The 26592-nt window shown below is 39.8% G+C and overlaps 1 protein-coding gene across 1 annotated transcript in view; it reads right to left on the bottom strand.

The window, feature by feature from the left end:
• The window catches only part of FMNL2 (formin like 2), a 296967-nt gene that overhangs the window by 121334 nt on the left and 149041 nt on the right, over positions 1-26592 (bottom strand). The window contains exon 2 of the mRNA XM_069472569.1: positions 5077-5160. Within this exon, the coding sequence (XP_069328670.1) occupies positions 5077-5160 (84 nt within the window). The remainder of the gene's footprint in view (positions 1-5076; positions 5161-26592) is intronic.

Consider the following 26592-nt stretch of genomic DNA (forward strand, 5'->3'; position numbering starts at 1 on the left):
CTCTCGAAAGTCAAACCATGATAAAAGCATTTATTGTGACATGCCATGTTTGCTTCCTTAGGGAAAAGCATAGCAGACTCAATGCACCAATTGGCACAAAGCCTACAGCATAAATTTAAGTTTAGTTATTAATCCAAGTATAATCTTTGTTCACTGGCAATGCTGATATAGTTATCTTGTTCAAAAAGATGACTTACAAAAGTTAACAACTTCACACAAGGTTTTTTGTTTGTTTGTTTTTCAGCAAGGAAACCAGTGTAGAAGGAAAATGTGGGTAGGAAAACTTAGATGAAGCCATGGCTGAGGTTGATAAACAAAGTACATGTCATTAACATACTGTATAGTTAGTAACGGCAGGCCACAGATTTGGCTCTGAGCATTCCAGCAGTCAAGGAGAAAAAGGAGAACCATGACCAGTTCCACGATTCATGGTGTCCATATGATAATTTTTCATGGAACTGAAACCTAAAATAATTTATCCATAGGTCCTTCGACAATGGTATTCGTACTCTTCCTTTTGGAAATAAATTTTTTTAATGCTACTTATCACTTTGTACACTCTACCTATAACATGTATCCTAAGTAACAGATAAGATATCTGTATTATTTGCTTAAAAAGAAATAAAATATCTGTATTCAATATACTGTTTGTGCACAAAGCATCAGGGTCAGGGGTGTCTCATATGTCAGATATCAATGACAACACCCCACAGTTGCAGTTTGAAGGCTCCACAATAAGAGATGTGCCCTGGTATTTTCTTAGACTGAGAATTTACAGCTGAAGCCTTTCTGACAGTGTCATACATGTATTCAACCCATAAAATATGTCTGGGTGACAGATGATGACAGATTTGATGTAATAAATTTCCCTGAATCTTTTGAGGACAGTTGATTAATAAAAACATAACAGTAGTATTAGGTAATATCTGGGCCCTTCAGAAGCAGCAGCCATAGAATTTTAGAAGCACCTAATATGTGCCAGGTATTATTCTATGTACTTTACACAGATGGCCCCAATCCTCAAAATAATTTAAGGATATTAACTACATTTTACAGGTGAGGGAAAATGAAGATCGTTAAGTAGCAAATATCTTTATTTTTAATTTTAGATAATGAATTTTCACACATACACTAAGTTGAGAGTATTATAAAAGACCCCAACATATCTCAAAACCAAGATTTAACAAGTAAAGATTTTTCCAGATTTCCTCTTTTCCTTATTTTTCTTTTTTTTTCATTTGATGAAGTATTTTAAAGCAGACTCTAGTCATACACCACCCACACCAGCAGTACACATTTCTTAAAAAATAAGGACATTCTCATATAATCACAAAGCTAAAATCAAACCCCCCTAAAATCAACAATTTCTTGGAATCATCTCAATCACTAATCAAGCACCCCCAATTTTCTCAGGAAGTCTTTTTTTAATTAGTTTGTTCGAACTGAGGTCCAAAGAAGATCCACATAAACATTTCATTATTTCTCTGAAGTTCTCCTCCCCTCTTTTTTTCCTATCTCTGATTGCTGCAGGAGCAAATATCTTGTTTTTCAATCAAGATATAATTCACATGCCATAAAAATCACACTTTTAAATGTATAATTTGAGTATATTCATAAGGCTACACAACTCTCGTTTCCATCACCCCAAAAAGAAACCCCTCTACCCCTCAGCAGTCCTTTCCTCACACCCTGTTCCCAGTCCTTGACAACCACCAATCTACTTTCTGTCTCTATGGTTCTTCCTATACTGGACAGTCCTTATAAATCAAACATCTTGAGTGTCTGTCAGGTTAGATACCATAAACAGATCCAGGTAGGTACCAAAAATAAATATTAATATATAACACGGTACATATATATAACAGATAAACCTTCAGTCAATAAACATCAATACATTGTAATTGCCATATGAATGGTACATTATGAATGTTTTCAGTTCACGGGGTTTTCTTTGTTTTGTTTTGTTTTTATGAGACAGGGTCTTACTGTCTCCTAGGTTAGAGTGCAGTGGCATCATCATAGCTCACTGCAACCTCAGAGTCCAGGGCTTAAGTGATCCTCCTGCCTCAGCCTCCCAAGTAGCTGGGACTACAAGCGTGCTTCACCATGCTCAGCTAATTTTTTTTCTATTTTTTGTAAAGATGGGTCTTGCTATGTTGCTCAAGCTGGTCTTGAACTCCTGGCCTCCAGCAACCCTCCCACTTCAGCCTCCCAAAATGCTAGGATTACAAGTGTGAGCCACCGCAACCAGCCCCAGTTCATGGTTTTTATCTTTGCCCTCACAAACATATAGGACAAATGATATTCACGTGTGTGACACACCCATGGGTTACTCATATGCAACAAAAAGTTCAATTTTCTGCTGGCCACAATTCTCACAATGACTAATGGTTAACTGACAATGCGGGTTCATCACGGTGGTTAATGAAAGTAGGTTAGGCTCAGTGTCTGAGCTACAACTCCCAGCTTTCTCTCCCTCTCAGGAAAACATGTCAGAATGCAAGCCAGAGAAACAGAGACAACCTTTACTTTTACTATATCACTCACATACTCTGGAACCTTATGAGGAAGGTACCGGAGAGTTCTGTGGTAAAGAGATACCAAGTTGGCATATTCTACAGAATAAGAGTGTCCCTGTCACTCTATCACTTAACAGCTATGTGACTTGTGGCCAATGATTTAATCTTCAAGTCTCAGTCATGTCCTTATATCAAATGGAGATACTGACATGTATGATTGCTTTAAAGATTAAATGGGCCAGGCACGGGGGCTCACGCCTGTAATCCTAGCTCTCTGGGAGGCCATGGCAGGAGGATTGCTTGAGGTCAGGAGTTCGAGACCAGCCTGAGCAAGAGTGAGACCCCGTTTCTACTAAAAACAGAAAAAAATGTGTGCCTGTAGTCCCAGCTGCTCAGGAGGCTGAGGCAGGAGGATCACTTGAGCCAAGGAGTCTGAGGTTGTTGTGAGCTAGGCTGACACCACGGCACTCTAACTCGGGTGACAGAGTGAGACTCTATCTCACAAAAAAAAAATAAAAATAAAAAATAAAGATTAAATACAAAGCTCTTAATCTGCTTATTAAATGCTGGCTATTGGCAATAATAATTAATACTCTAATTATTGTCAACCAATCACCCATGACACCTCAGAACTGACAGAGCCACTCCAGCGTGGAGAAAGCACATGCAGACGTGACTGGCAGGACCGGCAGAAAGGAAAAGGAGCAGCTAAATTCTCCATGTTCTGGCATGATGACATTTAAGGACAATAACCACCTGAACATTGAGGACTTGAAAATCAGAAACATAATGAGATAACTGATTTGCTCCTTTCTCAGCCTCAAGATCCCCTAGACCCCAATATCAACTGCATGAAGCTATTTTGGATCTGATGGACGAATGCAGCTGTTAGAAATCTCCCATCAGCAGCAGTCTTCCCTTTCTGGCATATTTAAGATCTAAAAGTTAATAATACACGAAAGACAGGAAGAAGGAGTATGGTTGCTAGTGAATCCTGCCGGTCTGGGGGAGGGGAGGGGAGGGGAAAAGGAGAGGAAGAGAGGGAAGGCAAGTAAGGGAAAGAAGGGAAGGAAAGGGAAGGAACAGAAGGAAGAAGCATGAGCCCTCACAGTGCTAACAAACGACCCCGCGGAGGCAGCCTGCCTTTGCACTTGGCCTCTGTTCCCTTCTCTCATAACCTGTCACACTTTCAAATTTTTCATCTCCCTCACTTGTATGATTACCTTTCCCTTATGTTAATTATCCCTATTATCTTTTTTCATTGTCATTATATAAAATCATTTTTCCCTGCAATACTAGGTTTAGATAACACTCATTAAGTGTCAAGAAAAGAGATAAGGGTCAGCAAATTCTTTTTTCTTTTGCGTCACAGACACACACACAGTAAGCTTTTTCTTTGGTTTCTACCTACTCTTAGTGCTCATGCATGGCATGGAAAAAAGAGGGTGAATTTACCACCATTCCGTTACTGCTTTAGTTTAGGAACTAAGGTCAAACGACGTATGAGTGCTTCAGAAGTTTTATGTGAACAAAGTACATCAAATTCTTAGGGAACATGAACCTTCTTCTACTTATAGGGGACACAAAAATCCCTCTGTTCCCAACACATTTGTCCCCACAGCAGAAACCCAAGGAAGCTGTGTTAGAAGGAATTGTAACATTCCTCAGAAACTTTCAGGGTGGCAGCAGGTGCAAGCTCACAACCACCGCAAGACTCATGGCACAAAATAAAAGAGCTAATAATATGCAGAGACTTAGTGCCTATGTTAGAGAGTGATCCTTCCAAGGATTACAACTAGCCTGCGGTTAGCCCTGCAACAAAGTACCAAAAATTACTACCAATGGAATACCACATGAGTTGAAAAGAATGAGGTAGAGACATTTATACTGGCATATGTACAAGATGCAGAAGAGTGCGTGCATGTATGTATAATCACATTTTCTGTTTTTTAAAAACAGAAAAAGGAGAAAAAAGCTGGAAGGAGATATTTCAACATCTCACCAGTGGACCACTAAGGTGTAGAATTTGGAGGGTGGAGAGAAAGAAAATGAAAAATTCCACTTTTTATATTATATCCCTCTAAAGAGTCTGAATTTGTTATGAGTTAATGATAAAATAAGAACAGCTAGAGAATTGCCAAAATCTGAAATAATTTTATCAGCCTAAAGCAACATTTTTTTATAAATAATTCACCTTCTTACATGAATATACATCAATTTACATGAATAGGAAAGCCAATTAGAGAACCTGCATGATTCAAGCAACGTAAACTGCTACATAAGGTAAACAGAGAAACAGACCATCTGAATTTAATTTGCTCTCTGATCAGACTTCCCAGAGAATCTAACTGCAAAATGTTTGAAAATAAAAGAGAACTAAAATAATGAAATAATCAAAGAAGTCATTTTCTAGCTTTTCCTGTGGTGATAAGAAATAGGAAGACAAAGAATGACAAACAGAAATCCATGCATCTCCTGGAAAAAGTCCAACATATTTAGGCGAGAAATCTGGTTCTCCTTTCATTATTTCCTTGATAAAAGCATCCCTGTTTCTTACCTGATCACAAATCAGTTCCCATTTTTTCTCGTTGTCATACTGCCGCAGTAACCTGGCTTTGTCAGGAGGTAGGTTCATCGCATTCTGTTTAGAAAAAGAGAGAGAGAGAAAAATGATATAACAGGCTGCAAACGGGTAACTCACGGGCAGACCAAAGAATACTACTGTAGCTCTTTCATAACTTTCTTTCAATTCATAGTGTCTCATTAAGCCAAAATACCATGGGAAGTCATTTAAACATCAAATTGCTTAAATGGGAGGAGGGAACCTCTGGAGCTCTATGTTGGGGTGTGTGAGACGGTCTGCTTTGAACAATCAGACTTGCATCTCAGCAAAGGTGATGCCTTGTTTCCTCACTTAACAGCAGGCTCCCTTCTATTCAAGGGAAAAGTCAGGAGGGAGTGTTCACAAAGTACCAGCCCGATTTCTTTTTAAAGCACGGTAGCCCCACCAGACGCAAAATAAAACGCAATGTCCAAAACCACTGATAGATTTTATCTTGACTTGCCTTGAGAAACAACCATTGAGTGAAAGAAAAATATTTTTTTAAACGACAAAAACATGACAATGATGTAACTGGTTTTTGTCCCTTCTCTGAGTCTTCCTTCAGGACCTATGTTATCAACATTCGTAACACAATTCTCAGTTTAGCTATATTGCGTTATGAAGTTGAGTTTGCAGTGAGAAACGGACCGTGAGCTGAGCTGTCCAGACGTCAGCACTCACATAACCACCACCACCCACCCCAGCCCAGTTAACTCAGCACACCTTCTGCAGTTCAGCCAGGGATTTTGCCTGGGTACTTGCACGTGTCATGAGTCTAATGTCCCAAATGACCAACCAAGCACATTTGCAAGACCTTTGGTTTGGGTCCGAGGTGAGATCTTTAGCCACAGAACATGGCAGAGTGAGAGGGCCCCAGAAGGAACTCAGATGTGTTCCTTTGGCCTCCCCGACATTCCCATGCTCCACACAAATGAGCTAAGCAGTCAATTAATGTACCATGTCTATTAGTCATCCTGTCTATCCCCCGGCATCAACACTCTAAATCATACCTATCCCTAAATAAACAATGCAGCTCCTTGTCTGGGCCAATACTTGAGTAGACAAATACCAACATCTTAAACTTTTAATGTTCAAGCTCCCAGCTCTCTGAAGGACTTGGCTTAGAGAGAAACAATTCCCCTTGCAGTGGTTACTGTCTCATGTCATGGGGTGAAACAAATTTAATAGAGACAAGGCTGAGTGAACTATCCTGATTAAGTGGCAGAGAATCAGTCTTTGGTGATTTTGATAGATTTAACCCAAGCATTTTTCCCTTAAACTCAATCTAATATCCAGATTGGTATGGCTTAAGTGTATTTATCCCCTATTGAGTCTAACTCATCTGATTTTAAAACTAATAACCTGTCTTCAAAATATTTAATTTTTTATATTCCCTTCAAAGCTGACAATTTGAAGAGCTCTAGACTCCACCGTTTGATGGTACTGCCAAGGTTTCTTAGATATAGAAATATCTAAAATGGGAAAATGTATTCATATGGACTATCACTATGGCATACCTACTTGAACCAGAATGGAAAATATCTACCTGTAATTATTAGTCATTACAATTTAACAATGTTAACCAACAACCCCTGGGATAAGGCAAAGGAGAATTACATGTGTATTTTTCTGAGGAAGTCTAATGTTATTTACTGTCAAATAGCCAGTCCATAATTGCTTATTTGCACTCTAGAGATGGAATTTTTTTTCTCTTAAGCTGGTCTGACCCTCAGGTTAGTGCCCCTGGGTATGATTATGCATTAAGTGAGAACAATAAGATCACGAGATAAGTTAAAGGAGTTTTCTTTCCCCCTGAGTCCTCATTAATCTATTGAGATATAAAGGAAATAAGAAGGAGAACGCCTGAACTTCTACAAGGTGCCAAACTCTGTATTAGGCCCTTTGCATATGTAATCTCATTTAATCTTCACAATAAGCATATGTGCTAGATATAATTTTCCCCATTTAATATATGGATTAACACACCTGGGAGAACTGGGTTAACTTGCTTAAGGTTGCACAGCTTTACAGGAACAAAAACAGAACCCAAACTTAGTCTATTAGACTTGCAAGGACTCTCTGCCACCAAGCATTTTTTGCAGAAAGCAAAATGGCAAATAACTTAGGAGCTTCTACGAGTACTCTACCAGACATGCCTGAAGAAACACTCTGCAAACACTGTTACAGGAATTAGATGCCAGCCCTCTTGTTACTGCAAAGAGAAAGGCAAGATGCTCCTTCCAGACCAACTCTTACTTTGATTAAAGTCTTTCATTCGGCAAACGTTTATGAATTACTGCCCATGTACCAGCACTGTGCAACACGCTGTGTATTACGGTGGGAAACCAAACAGACACGGTCCCCATGGAGCATTATATTATAGTGGGGAGACATAGAAGAAACAAACGATGCTTTTAAACCCCCGGTAAGTCTTGAGAGAGGTTATCAGAGGGTAGATTTTGTATAGACAGTCTGGAAAGACCTCTCAGGAAAAAGTAACAATTAATATGAATCCTAAAAAAATGAGAAGGAGTCAGTCAGGTGAAGGGCAGACAAAAGCACAGTGGGCAGAGGAAACAAGAGGACTCCAAGGCAGGAAAGAGCTCTGTACGTTCAAAGAGCTGAAGGAAAGCCAGCACGGCCAGAGAGAAAGGAAGAGAGAGAATGAGGGAAAGATGAAGTTGGAAAGGTGAGTCAAAGCCGTATCATGCTCAGGCCAGCATCAATATAGTTTACTGAAAGCGCCATGCGAAGCCATGGAAGGCTTTTAAGCAGGGAAACAATGTAATAGAGTTGTTTTACACTGCAGGTGCTATGTGGAGAACTGATTAGAAATAGCAAAAGTGAAAGGTGGGAAGCCAGGAAGGAGGCCAGGACAGTAGTTCAAGTGACTGATGGCAGCTTGAATGAGACTGACGACCCATCAATGGAGAAAAATGCATAGATGTCAGAAATATCAAGTGAAACTGATTGGTTAAATTTAAGGGCAAAAATTAGTCCCTTGTTTCTGGCTTGAATCGCTACGTGAATGGTAGTGCACTTCATAAGAAGGCACAGAGCAAAAGGCATTTAAATCTGAAGGTGGTGGTGAAGAATAAGGTTTCTCAATGACTCTGTGTAGGTTTGAGATAGCTATGAGATAAGAGAACAGACAGGCAGTTATACAGATACATGGTTCTGAGGGTCAGAAGAAAGGTCTGCACTCTCTGAATAAGAAGAGTCTTAAGAAGTTTTTTTGAGCCTAATGACTAGTTGCTGTCAGAAGAAGTAGCTCAACATCAATACACCAAAAGTAAAACTGCACTTGGTAATCATTCACCAAGCATCTAAAATAACCCCTTCCACAGGTCGAGCCTCTGTGCTGCTCAGGCATACATTGCTCAGCCTAATAATTCTACAGGGACCACAAGGAAGCAGCTCTATTTAAAATCACACACTCCACAGAGGCCTGGGTAAAGTTCAGGGATGTTGTGATTAGCTGCTAATAACTGCTTTTAAACTACTATTTAGAGTGAACTCATTCTTCTTATGCTGTACAGGGCAGGACTCCGGAGTCCAAGGTAAATATTTGTGCAGGTAATTCATAGAAGTTCAAGTTCTTTTCTGAGAAAAATATTGGTTCTACCTCCAGTCCCTTTGCTGCCTTTATAAAAATGGATCACACTCCTAGCTGGCTGAAAATATAAATCAACTTCCAGGTTTTCCTAACACAGTGACAACTCTACTGTACCCATGCTTAGTCATGTCTGTGACATAGATCTGTGACATGGCTCTCCTTTCCTTTCTTTCATGCATCGATCCATCCAACATTTAATGGGCTTTGACCATATACCACAATACCCACACTGTAGGCATCTGAGAGAACTGAATCGTGAAGTTGCTGCCTGCAAGTACCTGCCGAAGGCCCACTGAAGACATATCATATTTGAGTTGAAAAGTTCAGTGGATGTTAATTACCTATTTTCTAGATTGTACAAGTTCCTAAGATCATTCAAGAGTATTCTGTCTGTAAAGAATGTTCCTTTCCTTCCACTCCCAACCTGGCAAACTCCAAGAATCAACTCAAATATCATTTATCATTAGAACCTTCCCCCAACTGCTCCAGGAAGACATACCCTCTCACTGGGCTCTGAGAGCACTGTATACACGTCTCTACCATAGTGCCTTGCACACGGTACTCTAATAATCTGTGCGCCTGCCTAAATTCTCCACTGGACTAAGTATTTCAAGCACAAATTTTATTTTGTTAATCATCAATGTCTGGCACAGTATGGCAAATAACAGACATTAGGCAGGTTGCTGAACAACTGAAGAATAACATTGCCATACCGTCCAGCCTGAAAATATCTTTACGGATTTATGATTTATGCCTTAGCTATTAACAAAGTCTACACACTAAGGAGCATTTCTATTTCTTGTAAAATGGTCAATTATGTCTATTACTTATTTATCTTCCAAACAAGAATTCATGGGGGGAAAAAAATCTTCAAGTTTAATTCTAGTGACATTTTCCTCAAAAGAAAAATGACATCTTAAGCATTCTTCTGCCACATATAATAAACCATGGACCTCAACTTTGTTTTGTTGTTGGTAAATTCAGATTGGTATCAACTCTAATAATCAATCTACCCCAGTGGTAGTCACATTTATGGTCTTTACTCTGGTTTTATCCTTAACGGTATCATTTTATTAATATATTGCTTTTAAAAGTGTCTTCCATCTCAATCTTTTGAAAATAGAAAGCATAACTACTAAATAAACAGCAACAGAAAATCCAGATTTCTGAGCACTTCATGAAGAAATTAATTAATTATGGTCAGGGAGAGTCTATGATAGCCTATACGTCTGAAGTTACACTCACAGACTAATTATCGTATGCAACACTGAGCTTCCTAGGAGTACAGAGTTTTCTGATATCCGCTCTTGTCCTGGGCTCATGGTAATAATGCAAACATAGAAAACATCTTCCTTTTACCCTGATATCCTCAAGGGTCAGAAACCCACAGTAATATGCAAACATACAGCAGTGAAAGTGAATAGTATCAAATACATCTTACATAATATACCTTTGATCTCGTAATCTCTAAATTAAAACTCAAAAGTATTAAATCACCAAATTTTATAACAGGAACCCTTCTACTACATAACCACTTGCTTAGAAAGAAGGACATGGACTTTGCAATTAGTGCTGCTCATGGAAGCAGAGAAAAGTATGTCACAAGAGAAGTGGCTTAGACAATCTTCTAGGTGGCTTATATAATACAGATACAAAAGTTTTACTGGAACCTAAAAGGAGTCGTCATTACTTTTTTAAACACTTAGGCTGGGCATGGTGTCTCACACCTATAATCCCAGCTTTGGGAGGCCAAGGCTGGAGGATTGCTTGAGGCCAGGAGTTTGAGATCAGCCTGGGCAACATAGAGAGACACTGTCTCTACAAAAAAATTTTTAAAAATTAGCCAGGTGTGGTGGCCCACACCTGAACTGCCAATGACCTGGAAGGCTGAGGTAGGAGGATAGATATAAATTGTGGTAGAAAACACATAATATAAAATTCAGTAGAGTTTAGAACTAGTTCAGTAGTGTTTAGAATTATATTCATATTGTGCAACAGATCTCTACAACTTTTTCATCTTGCAAAACTGAAACTCCATACCCGTAAAAAAGCAGCTCTCCATTTCCCCCACCTCAGAGCCATGACTTGTCACTACAGAAAGGAAATGAGATGGATTGCAACCAATGGTTGGACAGCACAGTGAATTTATTGAGGCAGTGTAGGGCAAGGATTTACTAGTTTGCTAGTTTTTACAATTTGGGCTCTCGAATTGCACTAGCTGGATTCTAATCCTGACTCTACTACTTAATACTGGTGATGTTAAACCATATCATTTGAATCAAAAAGCAAATCAGGCCTGGTGCATTGGCTCACACTGTTTTACTAGCACTTTGGGAGGCGAAAGCAGAAGATCTGCTTGAGCCCAGGAGTTTGAATCCAGCCTGGGCAACATAGCGAGATCCCATTTCTACAAAAACTTTTCTAAAATTAGCCAGGCATGGTGTGTGCCTGTAGTTCCAGCTACTCAGCAGGCTGAAGTGGGAGGATCACTTGAGCTCAAGAATTCAAGGTTACGGTGAGCTATGATCACGCCACTGCACTTCAGCCTGGGTGACAGAGTGAGGCCTTGTCTCTTTTAAAAAAAAAAAAGCAAATTAATCAAACAACAGAGTTGAAAAAGCCAGTGAATGTAATTCAAAATTGAAGGTCAGAGTCAGGCCAGAATCAAAGGTCAAAACCAACAAGCTGTGCCATTTATCGGTGGTCTGATATGTCTCAGGCACTTTGCCTGCATTATCCCATTGAATCTGTTTTATAATCCTGACAAGCAGGTATTATCTTTTCCATTTAACAGAAAAGGAAACAGAAGGATAGGAGGTTAAGTAACTCTCTCATGGCTGAGATAGGTGGCAAAGCTAGGACTTAAGGAGGTCTCCATAACACTTGAGCTACAGTATTTCTAAAACATGACTTGTCTGAACTAAGCAATCCCACAATTCTACTTAACCAGAGACACAGCCATTAGCATGTAAAGTGAAGGTGGAAATGCACAGTATCACGTAGGCTCTTAATATTTTCAGCTAAAATACTGGCATTTTAACAGAAGTATTCTAAGATATTGAAAAATATAAACTAGAAGCAAAAGAAATTGACAAGGCTTTATGCAGATAGCAGGGTATTAGGTCATGCCAGCATATACTTAATAAACTCTGACAAAAACCAAATATGTGGTAAACTCAGGCTTCAATGAATCCTCAGTGAAGCAGAGAGAGAGACAATGAGTACACAAATGTGGAACAGCATGTTAAAAAAAATACCACAGAGCCTCAGAGAAGGAGCCATTACTTTTTGTTATGGAAAGAAGAAATGCAATGGATTGAGCCTGGATGTGTGGGGAGGACAGTAAAGCGTGGCATCACATGGCACAATTTGGTTTTTAGTCTTTGGGTTCTGCAGATGGGCCACTGGGGCTGCAATCATGACTCTACCGCTCATTAACAGTGTAATCTTGGGTAAATCATTTCAACCAAATCTCAGTTTCGGCCAGGCGAGGTGGCTCACGCCCGTAATCCTAGCACTCAGGGAGGCTGAGGTGAGAGGACTGCTTGAGCTCAGGAGTTCGAGACCAGACTGAGCAAGAGCAAGAGCAAGACCCCATCTCTAACAAAAATAGAAAAAAATTAGCTAAGCATGGTGGTGTGCACCTGTAGTCCCAGCTACTCGGGCGGCTGAGGCAGGAGGATCACTTGAGCCCAGGAGTTTGAGGTTGCTGTGAGCTGCGATGACGCCACTGTACTCTAGCCAGGGCAACAGAACAAGACTCTGTCTCAAAAAAATAATAAAATGACTAAATCTCAGTTTCCTCACTAATGAAATGAAAATGATTGTGGTGGTAGTGAGGAGTATGATGATGGTGAGGAGGATGACAATAACGATACTACCTGCGTCACAGAGTTCGAGAAAAATTAAATCTGATAATGCATGTACAGTATTTCCCCACCCCAACCCCGCCCATCTGCCACCTGTGGTTTTGCTTTCCTCAGTTTCACCTGCCACTGTTTCAGTTCCCCACAGTCAACTGTGGTCCAAAAATAGATGAATACACTGCAGTAAGATATTTTGAGATAGACAGAAACTACATTCACATAATTTTTATTACAGTATATTGTTATTAATATGTTTCCATTTTATTATTATTGTTGTTAATCTCTTCCTGTGCTCGATTTATAAATTAAACTTTATCATAGGTATGTATGTATAGGGAAAAAACATATATGCAGGGCTCAGTGCTATCCAAGGTTTCAGGCATCCACTGGGGGTCTTGGAATGTATCCCCTGCGGACAAGGCGGAGGGTCTATGGTAGAATAGCACAACAGCAAGCATACAGAAAGCACCCACTGTGTCAATATCTCATATTCTTCTCATTATTTTAGGTAAAGGGAAAGGTATGAATATAGGAGGGGGCACAGGGCTGTAAGCCACACAGAATAAACCAGAAGGTGAGGAGTGGGTTGTATGAGATCAATTTAGTGTGGACACCAGACCAGAGAATTTCAAACCTACTCTAGAGGCAGTGAGAAGTCATTGACCTCACTGATCAGAGAAATGTCTAGGAAAAACAAGCCTTTTGTGGGGGGCGGGGGGGGGGGTCCTTGAATCACACCAGGTAAACAATTGCTCCCTCTGTTAACTCTTTCCACATTGCCATTTTTTTCCTCATACCATCATTGGGATATAAAGTTAAGTCACTTGGTACTCAGTAACACACCAGTTCTCCTGAGTTCACTTTAAAATTGCAACCAAGAGTGTGGCTGCAATACTACACATAGCCCGCCCTTCCATTCAACCCACCTTAAAACCATTTCCTTCCATGGCTATATTCACGGTCTAAGCAAGTACCTGGCATCCTAAATTTTAATATCTTCCTTGCCCAGAGGATGCTGCTGAGGTATTTCCAGCTTCTTTTCTGGCACAGGACTCAGCCAACCAGCTAAACAGTTCCCCAAAGTGAATCATCACAGCCAGTCATTTGTCATTGTCAGTGTTATTTTTGTTTAATCATTTAGGGTGTTACTATCACCACTGTAGCCAGCGAAGCCCACAAAGGGAAAAATGAGTCTCTCCCTAATCTATTTACATCTTCAAAATAAAATCTGACTAGAAAAGCTGTCCTGTCTGGGGAAGCGGTGGGAATGAGACACACCTCTGATCTCTCATTCACAGTCTTAGGTATAGTCCGTTTTCTTAGAAAGCTCTACGTTTTGAACTAAACATGACTCCTCCGTAACTTTTATAATCCAAAAGTACAGAGCTGGAAGAGAAGCTTGCAAAGTGTTAGTTATATTCTGTCTTTTACAAGTGACCAAACAGACTCAAAAAGGTGAAGGCATTTGTCCGAGTTCATATAACAGGTTATTACCAGCGGTAAAGCAAAGAACCCAAGCCCCGGGGGAAATGGAGAGATGGTGGCCAAAGAGCACAAAATTTCGGGCAGAACAAACAAGTTCTGGAGACCCCATGTACAGCACGGCTAGTCTAGTTAATGATACTGAATTGCACACTTGAAATGTGCTAAGAGGGTGGATCTTAAGTGTCCTCACCTCGAAAAATAAAGGGGAGGAAATGGTAACTATGATGATGGATGTGTTACTTAGCTTGATTATGATCATTTCACAATGTATACATACAGTCATGTGCCGCGTAACAACATTTGGATCAACAACAGATGGCAACGGTGGTCCTATCAGAGAATGGAGCTGAAAAATTCCTATTGCCTAGTGATGTCTTGATAAAAATAGAAAAAGACTTATACAATAAGGATATTTAAAAAATCTTCATACAGCTGTACAATGTGTTTGTAAGTGTCATAAAAGAGTCAAAAAGCTTTGAAAAATGGAAGTTTATGAAGTAAAAAAGTCACGTAAGCTAAGGTTAATTTATTATTGAAGAGGATTTTTTATAAATTTAGGGTAGCCTAAGTGTACAGTAATATCCTAGGCTTCATAGTCACTCACCACTTACTCACTGATTCACCCAGAGCAGCTTCCAGCCCTGCAAGTTCCATTCGTGGTAAGTGCCCTATACATGTGTGCCAATTTTTATTTTTATACTATATTTTTATATACCTTTCCTATGTTTAGATATGTCTAGATACACAAATATTTACCATTGTGTTACAATTGCCTAAAGTATTAAGTGCAGTATCATGCTGTACCAGTTTGTAGCCTAGAAGCAATAGACTATACCCTATACCCTAGGCATGTAGTCAGCTATACCATCTAGTTTTGTGTAAGTACACTCTGTGAAGTTTGCACAAAATCACACAAGGATGCATTTCTCAGAATGTATCTGTCATTAGGCAATGCATGACTGTATATCAAAACATCAAGTTAAGGCCGGGTGCGGTGGCTCACGCCTGTAATCCTAGCACTCTGGGAGGCCGAGCCGGGTGGATTGCTCAAGGTCAGGAGTTTGAGACCAGCCTAAGCAAGAGCGAGACCCCCGTCTCTACTAAAAATAGAAAGAAATTATCTGGCCAACTAAAATATATATAGAAAAAAAATTAGCCAGGCATGGCGGCGCATGACTGTAGTCCCAGCTACTCGGGAGGCTGAGGCAGTAGGATCGCTTAAGCCCGGGAGTTTGAGGTTGCTGTGAGCTAGGCTGATGCCACGGCACTCACTCTAGCCTGCGCAACAAAGCAAGACTCTGTCTAAAAAAAAAAAAAAAAAAAAAAAAAAAAATCCAGTTATACAGTTTAATATATACAATTTTTATCACTTATATCTCAATAAATCTAGTTTAAAAAAAAAAGAATCCAGGCAGACATGTCTACTATCATTTCTCAAGGTTTCATCATTTGAAAAAGTTAATCACAGACTTAACAGGTGACCTCACAACTCCACTCCTACGTATATACACATAAGAACCAAAAGAGACTCAAACAGATACCTGCACACCAATATTCATAACAGCATTGTTCATAATAGTCAAAGGTAGAAACAACCCAAGTTTCCATCAACTGATAAACAAAATGTGGTACATACCTACAAAGGAGTATCATGGAGCCGGGAAAGGAATGAAGTTGTCATACATCCACAATGTGGATGAATGCTGAAATATGCCGAGTGAAAGAAGCCAGTCACAAAAGGACAAATACTATATAATTTCACTTACATGAAATATCCAGAATAAGCAAAATCACAGAGACAAAAAATAGATTCGAGGTTACCAGTGGTCCGTCAGGGTGAGGGGGAATAGTGATTATTGCTTAATGAGCACAGAGTTTCTGTTTGGGGTGATGATAATTTTGGAAATAAGTGGTGGTGATGGTGGCATGATGTTGTGAATGTATTTAATGCCACTGAATTGTGTACTTAATATGGTTAAAATGATAAACTTCATGCTATGGATATTTTATCACAATAAAAAATAGTTTAAAAAAAAGCAGAGGAAAATTCAGAGTGATGCTCTGTAAGGAGGACCTAACCAGTTGATGCTGGCATTAAAGCTGGAGGAAAGGGACCACAAGCCAAATCATGTGGACAGCCTCTCGGAACTAAAATAGGTAAAGGAACGATTCTGGTGCTGGGAAAATTGGAGAGCCACATGCAGAAGAATGAAACAGGACCCTTATCTCTCACCACTCACAAAAATTAATTCAAGATGGATAAAAGACTTAAATGTAAGGCATGAAACCATAAAAGAATACTAGAATAAAACATTGGAAAAACTCTTCTAGATATCAGCCTAGGCAAAGAATTTATGAAGACGACCCCAACGGCAATCACAGCAACCACAAAAATAAATAAATGGGACTTGATTAAATTAAAAAACTTCTGCACAGCCAAGGAAATAATCAACAGAGCAAATAGACACCCTATAGAATGGGAGAAAATATCTGCAAACTATACATCCAATAAAGGACTAACAACCAGAATCTACAAAGAACTCAAGCAAATCAGCAAGGGAAAATCAAACAACCCCATCAAAACATAGGCAAAAGACATGAACAGAAGCTTTTCAAAAGAAGATAGACAAATGGCCAATAAGCATACAAAAAAGTGCTCAATGTCACTAATCATCAGGGAAATGCAAATTAAAACCACAATGAGATATCACCTTACCCCTCTTAGAATGGCTTTTACTAAAAAGTCTAAGAACAATAGATGCTGGCATGGATGCAGAGGGAAAGGAACACTTAGACACTGCCGGTGGGACTGCAAACTAGTACAACCTCTATGGAAAACAGGATGGAGATTCCTCAAAGAACTAAAAGTAGACTGACCATTTGATCCAGTGATCCCACTACTGGGCAAAGGAAAAGAAGTCATTTTATCAAAAAGACACCTGCATTCGAATGTTTATTGTAGCACATTTCACAATTGCAAAGATGTGGAATCAACCAAGTGCCCATCAATTCACATGAATAGATTAACAAAATGTACTATATGTATACCATGGAATACTACTGCTCAGCCATGAAGAAGGATGACTGACTGCCTTTTGCAACAATTTGGATGGAACTGGAGACCATTATCCTAAGTATCTAAAGAATGGAAAAGGCCGGGCGTGGTGGCCCATGCCTGTAATCCTAGCACTCTGGGAGGCCGAGGCGGGCGGATTGTTTGAGCTCAGGAGTTCGAGACCAGCCTGAGCAAGAGCGAGACCTCGTCTCTGCTAAAAATAGAAAGAAGTTATATGGACAGTTAAAAATATATATAGAAAAATTAGCCGGGCTTGGTGTTGCATGCCTGTAGTCCCAGCTACTCGGGAGGCTGAGGCAGGAGGATTGCTTGAGCCCAGGACTTTGAGGTTGCTGTGAGCTGGGCTGACGCCATGGCACTCTAGCCCAGACAACAGAGTGAGACTCTATCTCAAAAAAATAAATAAATAAATAAAAAGAATGGAAAAGCAAACACCACACATACTCACTATTACACTGGAACCAACCGATGAGCACACATTTGCACAGAGGGAAGTAAAACTCAACTGCAGTCAAGCTGAGGGGAGTGGGAAGAAGGGCATGGGTGATAACCTATTTAATGAATACAATGAACACCATATCTGGGTGACAGGCACTCATAACTATTAGTCAAGCATTACAGAAGTGATCCATGTAACCACACATACAAAAAAAGAAATGATTCTCCCTTAGAGATTCCAGAAATAAATGAAGTCCTGCTAAGAACTCAATTTTAGCCAAGTAAGACCTTGTCAGACTTCTAAACTACAGAACTGTAAGACAATAACACTGAGTTGTTTTAAACCACTAAGTTCATGGCAATTTGTTGCAGAAGCAAGACAACTAATACTCTTGCTGATGATGTTTTGGTTCCTCCAATACAAAGCTTTCTTCTTTCTGAAATCCCAAAGTCTAAAATTTTCATATCCACTTCAAACTGCCAGTCACCACAGGTATCGTTTCCATTTTATATGCTGTAGATTCAGATTGATAAAAGCCAGTACTTAATGTAATTACAGTAGGAAATGGAAAACCTTGGGGGACTAGCTGTCCTAAGATTAAATTACTAAAAATATCTAAAAGTTATTATATCAGCTGACAAAGAAGACATGTCCTGAAATAAAACTCAGCACTATCTAAACACACACAATAATGCTGGCAGAACTTAAGGTTTCACTGCAACACGTGTTTATCAGTCTTGATGCACTCTGTTTCCAGAAACCCACAGTGTCTTTACAGATAAGCCCAGCCAAGACAGGCAGGAAAAGTGGACAGTGTGGCATGGCAGGCCTTCTGACGTATGACAAGCTGATTAATTTTTCAGTTCTTGGTTTTCTCCTTCTTTAGCTTGCTACTTGGCCCCTGGCCCTTACCCTTCTTGGTTGTGGAAAAGATCATCAAGTAAACTTTTGTACCTATGTGTACAAAATCCTGGTATTAAAGCACTACTTCAACACTGCTGGTATTTTTGTGGTCAACACCGACCATTGACAAGTTAATTCACATGTGATGTCTCTAAGAGAACACTTTTCTATTTAATTTTTTTAAACTGCTGAACTCCTCAAGATGTCATAGAAACTGAAGAATTCCCCAAACAACTAACATTAAGAACAAAATTTAACAACCCCAAAATCTTTTTGAGGGGACCACCAATGACATTGTCTTTTTCTGACTTCTCTTTCTGTCCTACAAGACTGCAAGTCCCTGGAGAGGAGGAGAATTTGTTTGTCCTCTTTACAGCCCCAGTCCCCCAGCAATGTGCCTAGCACACGGGTGGTACTTAATGATTGTGTACTGAATTCTGCTCACACAGGCTGTATTTTGATAAACTAAAGGCACACCCCCAAGATCTTTTATCTTCTTTTAGATAAATAAATGATTAGGACCAGGAGTGTCAAATTTAGCCATCATCTATTTACAGGTGGTTGTTAAATATTATACAAACACTACTAAGATTGTCTATTTCAATCCTGTAAAGTTAAGAAAAAAATTATTTAAAAGATCAGGAATGTACCTCATCCTCTTGTACTCCAGCCTCCTCTCATACCTAACCTGCCTCTCTGACAGCCCCACCCACCTTTGCTACCAAATCTACATCTCAACCCAAGTCCTCGATCTTCCGTATGCCACGCTTAGAGTCACTTTTGCTTTGTATTATCACTAACAGCACTTGTTTGGGGGACCAATCATGATCCTGTTTGTTGTTCTATCATTTCACATGTGTATGCTTCTTATCCAATGAGGGGGAAAGTTCGCTGGCATACTTTGGTATCATTTAATACAATTCTCAGAACATGAACAAACAGCACACATTTCATAAATAGTTATGAGTTAAGTAAAAACTCCCACGATACCAGCAAAAACAACTCTGATGTGTGGGTACATGGAAATTTAGATTTCATACATGCAGTGCAAAACTATGACATTAGATAATTATTAGATTAATAGAAAGGTTCATGTGAAATAAAATTCATGTCATTTGAGTTATTCCTGATTTATATTCTCACACTACACTGGTACATTCTAGGCATAAAATGCTACCCAAGTGTGTATGGCTGGTCTCAGCCTAACACAAGGAAGCACGGTCACATTTGCACCATGCGCACCAAGCAAAGCAGTAAGAAAAAGAACACTTTCCAGGGTGGGCACACACCTACACTTACAAACAAAGAATTTCTGGGAAGCAGGCCCCAGGGTGTGCACTACTCAATTTTAAGTGTTAAACTTTGGCTGTGTGCAGGAAAAAGTAAGAAAGCACGCATTCGAGAGAAATGAAAATGGGGGTGTGTGTGTCGGGGGGTCTATCTGACTATATTGATTCCCTGTGCTTCTCACAACACAGCAGTGGGCCCAGGGACATGACCCTGACTGCTGAACTCAGTACACCCACTCAACATGTTCTGGATATAAACACTTTTCTGTTTTCTACAAAGTAGTGTTATCCTTCTCCAAGAGAACTACAAGTATTTGGAGAAATGCCCAAATACTACACTGGCCATTTAATCTTTGCATTCTTACATTCTCTAACAACTCCATTCTCTTCATTCAAGAGATGAACCACATCTAGCTCTCATGAACCCACCTATCTATCCTACTACAGATTACACCTCAAGTCCTAAGGAGCCCAAGGATAATGCAATACATTCCACCTAATAACCTAATGTTGCTTCCCACCCAAAAGGTTTGCCAGCTTACAGGTGCCTCTGATTCAGGCCTGTCTTCTTAGAGAGAACCTCAACTCCAGGTACAAACAAACAACTGTTTGATATTGGGCTTTAAAGAGAAGTGACAAGATCAAGAGACTTCCAATTTGTGACCTGAAAAAGTACCTAGTACTTACTCTCCGCCCCAAACAAGCCTTTAAAACCTGATCCTCCAAACACTGTCCTATCTCAAGGGTCTGCCGGCTTAGTGTTACTGTAGCATTCCATCCCAGTCAGCTGGCCCACTGACAAGTAAGTACATTCATTCTCTCTTTCTCTCTTCTACACATGTATTTATAAATGGTAAGCACAATATATTCTCTGTCATGGCATGTGGTTGGGCAACAGGCACCCTGTTTAATAGAGAGGTGACACACATACCATGCATGATTTCTAAATGAATAGGATTTATCAAGATATATTAACACAACAGCCATAGTATCATAACTTCATCTTTCTTTATTTTTTTTTTTTTTTTTTTTTTTTTGAGACAGAGTCTCACTCTGTTGCCCAGGCTAGAGTGAGTGCCGTGGCATCAGCCTAGCTCACAGCAACCTCAAACTCCTGAGCTCAAGCGATCCTCCTGTCTCAGCCTCCCGAGTAGCTGGGACTACAGGCATGCGCCACCATGCCCGGCTAATTTTTTCTATATATATTTTTAGCTGTCCATATAATTTCTTTCTATTTTTAGTAGAGATGGGGTCTCGCTCTTGCTCAGGCTGGTCTCGAACTCCTGAGCTCAAACGATCCGCCCACCTCGGCCTCCCAGAGTGCTAGGATTACAGGCGTGAGCCACCGCGCCCGGCCCATCTTTCTTAAATGACTCAAAGAACACCAGAATTTTAGAATGTCTTCTGGTCACTGCAATGAATTACAATTACAAGCATTGAAATAACTTAGACCTGGGTTCAAACTCCAACTACTAGCAGTTCATTTTGGCAAGTAACTAAATTTCTCCAAGTCTCAGTGCTTTTGTTTGAAAATGGGAACAAAAATATCTCCCTCTTAGGATCACCACGAAACACGGAAAGTACCTCTCCCAGCCGGGGACACATGCACAGCTGTGTGGTGTCGCGGGAGAGTGTGGCTGAAGACAGAGATTATAGCCTTCATTTAGAAACAAAATAAACAAACAAAAAAACCAAGTTTACATGCCAGAACTGAAACTGTTGCTGTATGCCCACAGGCAAGTCACTTCACTTTTTTGAACTTTAGTTTCCTCATCTGTAAAACAACCCTATCTAATCCAAGAGGATTTCTGGAGGAGCCTGACAGAAGAGGCTTTATATCACAGGGCTGCTGTGAAAATTAAAAATCAAATGAGTGAACACATGTAAAGTGTTTCATTGAGCTCAGTGTCTAACCTAAGTGTCTGATGAACTTTAGCTACTGAGTACCAGAACACAGTACAACCAAATTCCAGACAGAAGGGAGTAGAGTATTGGAGCATCTTAACTTCTTTAACATAATGCCTCTGAGAGCTTCTCACATACACAGGTAAGAATTTCTGGGACTATAAATACAATAGATGTTTAGCTAATGGTTAAATGATGAACTTAATAGAAATGTCTATAACTGTAGTTCCCAAACTGAGTACCAAGACACCCCAAAGCACTACAGTGAGCTGAAATGAAATGATGGGATTATTTTAGAAGGAAGCAACAAAACTCAAAACCCGTCTTACTCCACACCAACTACTGGCCGGATTTAGTTCACAGTTTCTACATTCAATCATATTCCACGTCTTTCCACAACATAATACCTTCGCAGAGTTGGCTATTTAGCAGTTGTTGTGATAAAAAGTAACAGGAGAAAAGTCAAAATTGAACAGAAAATGAGAGTGATCATGTATAATCTGAATTCAAGGTTTGAGAAGTTGTATAGTGCCCAGCAGGTATACATATCATATTTATAATTGTGGTTTCTTAAGGAATAAAACTTTTTTTTTCTCACAATTCATACGCAATATTCTTTTAAACAATCACTAAGCTATTAAGACATACTCAGTTGTTCAGACATAAGTACTTAATAAATGGAACAGTTAGGTTTTTCTTTTAGTGTAGGAGGCACTATGATAATTGAGACACTAAAGGTGCTCTGAGCTGAAAAAGTTTGGAAACTTCTGATCTAGATCTTATCCACTCCCCTCCCCCATCACACCTGATATCACTGCTTATCTGCAGATTCAACCAACCACAGATTAAAAATGTCTGGGGAAAAAACTGCATCTGTTATGAACATGTACAGACTTTTTTCTCATCACTATTCCTTAAACAATACAGTATAACAACCATTTACATAGCATTCACACTGTATTAGGTATCATAAGTAATCTAGAGATGATTTAAGGTATACAGAAGGGGCCAGGCATGGTGGCTCACATCTGTAATCCTAGCACTCTGGGAGGCCGAGATGGGAGGATCACTTAAGGTCAGGAGTTTGAGACCAGTCTCAGCAAGCCTGAGACCCTCATCTCTACTAAAAATAGAAAGAAATTAGCTGGCAACTAAAAATAGAAAAAATTAGCTGGACATGGTGGCGTGCACCTGTAGTCTCAGCTACCTGGGAGGCTGGGGCGGGAGGATCGTTTGAGCCCAGGAGTTTGAGGTTGCTGTGAGCTAAGCTGATGCCACGGCACTCTAGCCCAGACAACAAACTGAGACTCTGTCTCAAAAAAATAAATAAATAAATATACAGGAGGATGTGCATATGTTACATGCAAATACTATGCCATTTTATATAAGAGACCTGAGTATCCATGGATTTTGGTATCCATGGGGGTCCTGGAACCAATCCTACCCCCCCCCCAATACCAAGAGACAACTGTATTCTAAAATAAAAGGACCTCTATAAAGAATTATATACTTTCTTCTTAAACTGTATGAGAAATTATTAGAGCAGTTGGATGAGACTGATAAATTTTTATCATAAAAATGAAATATTTCTTTTGGGGTTCAATGTAAACAGCATGTCATGTAATACGCAGCACCCTAGTTGGCTTGATAAACTTCAATCTAGATAAAAATTTTTTCACGTGTAATTTGTAAAGAAATCTTTCAGACTAAACATTGTATCGAAACTGTTGGATAGAACTTAGTTTCATGATAGAGTATTACTCTGAAATGCCTGTTGTCCTGGCATAATTATTAACAGTGCCCCCTTTCACTCTCAAAATTACTCAATCTGGATGATTAATTACACAGCTGCCCTAATTTACAAGCCAATTATACCCTGTAGAGATTAAGGTATGAATGTCTGTCTGTAGCTATGCAAGAATGAAAAGTGTAATACCAAATTTCAGTTTTCAAAAACTCAATTATCAGACACTCAAAGTCAAGGCTAGTACCAGACACCCACTAATATTCTTCTAATCCACAGTCCTGTGGCTCTGAGGTCACCGGGAGGTAGACAGCAAATCAGCACTCCTAGCTGCCAAAGCTACTGATGAGTGAGGCCCTGCACCTTACAGATTTCGTGCATGTTTTTCTAAGTTGTTAACAACTTGCAACAATCAGCCAAGGGCACTTAAAAGCCACAACTTAGGCATTACACAAGGTATCCATGTAACAAAAACATTTGTACCCCCTCAATATTTTGAAATTAAAAAAAAAATAAGCCAAGCAATAACTTGGTTTTACTTATTTTAAGGAAGAAAATACCATAAAGAAAAGCAACTCCTGAATTCTAAATTCTCATTTGTTCAAAGGTCTTTCATGTTTCATTTTAAAGTAGCTACTATTGGATCCTTTCACTGATTCTATCAATTTTTTTCTTGTATACCCACCCCGAACCTACCCTTGGGTAAATTCTAATTATCTTCCTTCATACAAAACAATACTTCTTATTCACTAACACTGTATTTTTTCTTCAAAAGAAATGCAGTAGCTGGCTACTTTTTCCGCTGACTCTCTGCTCTTCTTTTTCTCCAAATGATGAAAGTTGTGAAGATTTTTTTCCACTCACAAAACCTCTCGTGCTTCAAGGTAAAAAAAAAAAAAAAAAGATTTCTAACTTAGTAAAATATGGGCTCTCAAAGAATAAGCATATTTATGCTTGATTTTCCATAACATCCACAGGACAGAAATACTACAAATAACTTCAGGTAAATAGAGGGAAATATGCAATATCCCTCTTTACTGCTGAAGAATTGTGCTTTAAATGTGATACTATTTCAAGACAAAATTAAGTTGCTGGTTTCACCATTGCTTTTTCCTCACACTTCACTACTTTCTACGTTTAAGGCCTAAGAAGAAGGCAGATTTCTCCACGTGTCTTTAGAGTATTAATATGCAGGTATTCACACTCCTAGGCCCCAGCCTGGTGAGGATTCTGAGATTCACGCTCAGGAATCTACATCTCTTACAAGTCTCTGGGGCAAGGTCCTTACATACACCATGTTTGAGGTCTACTGATAAAAAGAAATGCTTCGCTGCAGAAGAGAAAGAGAAGCTTACATTGAGTGAACAATCCATTTCCTTATTCCTCACAATTCTGAGCACAAATGTGTTAAACACACACATACACAAAATGAGAAACAGCTGTGGGGCAGACTTACTAGACACATTTTTAAGAAGTCTTCCTGCATGTGGGTAAGAAGAACCTCGGGAAAGAGTGTACAAATCGGAAATGGCCCAGTGTTCTTCGCTGTGGAGTGCACAAACAGTTCACTCAGCAGGAGCGACAGCGGGAACTCAGTTGCAAAGGAACATCCTAGCTCGTTTTCATGATTATTTTTCCTACTGCAATACCTTCCCCAAATTTGTTTGATCTTAGTAAAGAACTCTCATGGGCTCATTGTTTTCTGCAGTTCTCTCCTTACCCAGCTTAGAATCTATCCTCCCGGTAAATAACATTCTTGACAATGGACTACAGCTTCTTGCTCCACCAGCTGCCTTTTCAGCATAGCCAACTGACAAACCCCCAAACCTATGCAAACTCACTTACCAATGATAAAGATTTTTGGCTTGATCAAACTTTAGTCAGGCTCCTCCTGTACTGTACATTCTCCTACATCCATGTATGTACTTCCTTATATTAATAAAATCTGGTTTTAGCAAGAACCCTGCTAAGTCAGTTTAGCCAGAACCCCCAGCGTCTATATCTGATGACCCCCCATAGCTCACTGGGCTCCTCATCCTCCACCATCCCCCAGGTGGTGTGTCTGGTCACCCTGGCCTGTCTTCAGCAAGAATTCTGGTAGGTCAGTTTAGCCAGAATCCCCCGTACTCCTGATGTTTCCTCTTAATAGCTTTTCATCCATTGACCCCCACCCACCTCCTTGGCTATGAATTCCTACTTGCCCATGCTGTGTTGGGAGCTGAACCCAGCCTCACTCCCCTACTGCAAAATCCCAATGCAGTGGTCCCTACACCTACCAAGATGGTCCTGAATAAAGGCTGCCTTCCATCTTGAACAAGTATCATGAATAATTTCTATTTGATACCATCTCCATCCGTCCTGATATGTGAGCACCTGAGCACCGTAGAGAAAGCCCTGTAGCAGGCAGATCAGTCCACCATGGAGCAACAATTACCACTTGCAAACGTCCCTCAACGCTGCCCAGAAAACATCTACCTTTTTTTGATCGATCTTTTACAATCTCTTCAAACCTCCACCCTCCATCTCCTCTCCTTACCTGTACTCTCAATACAGCCTCACCCTCTCCCCGTACCTCACAAAGAACATAAACTCCCTCACACCAGAACTCTCCACTTCCTGCTGCTACTAAACCTGCAAACCTACCACACTTCTGTGTCCTCCTCTCCCACTCTCCTCATAATAAAAAAACAAAGGAGGTATCTCTCCCTATCTTTGGAGACATGCCTCTTGTATTCTTCTACTCATAGGGCCACTGTGAAAAACATATGTTCTAATCCTCGTATCGCAAAGCAAGTGTCCGGAACATTAAGAAGTATTCAATGAGTAATAGTTGTTTTCACTATTAAGGTTTCCAAAAGAATTGTGTCCAGTGGGCAATCCAAGGTTGAAACGATCACTCTTATATCAGATTATCAGGTAAGCCTATCTTCAAACAAAATTCTCACTGTTACCACCTCCCCTCAAACCCACATATTTATCTCCACAAGAAAAACCGACCCCATAGGGTGGTACGAAGAACAAAAAAGGCACCAATATTTTCTCACCTTTGCTGACTTTAAAACTACTCAGACCTATTGTTAAATGATGGCGCACAACAGTGAAAACTAGGTCCCTCTCCATGCTTGCTACGACACAGTCAGTTAGCAGT

The sequence above is a fragment of the Eulemur rufifrons genome, chromosome 1 (assembly GCF_041146395.1).
Source record: "Eulemur rufifrons isolate Redbay chromosome 1, OSU_ERuf_1, whole genome shotgun sequence".
In the NCBI taxonomy this organism is placed as follows: domain Eukaryota; kingdom Metazoa; phylum Chordata; class Mammalia; order Primates; family Lemuridae; genus Eulemur; species Eulemur rufifrons.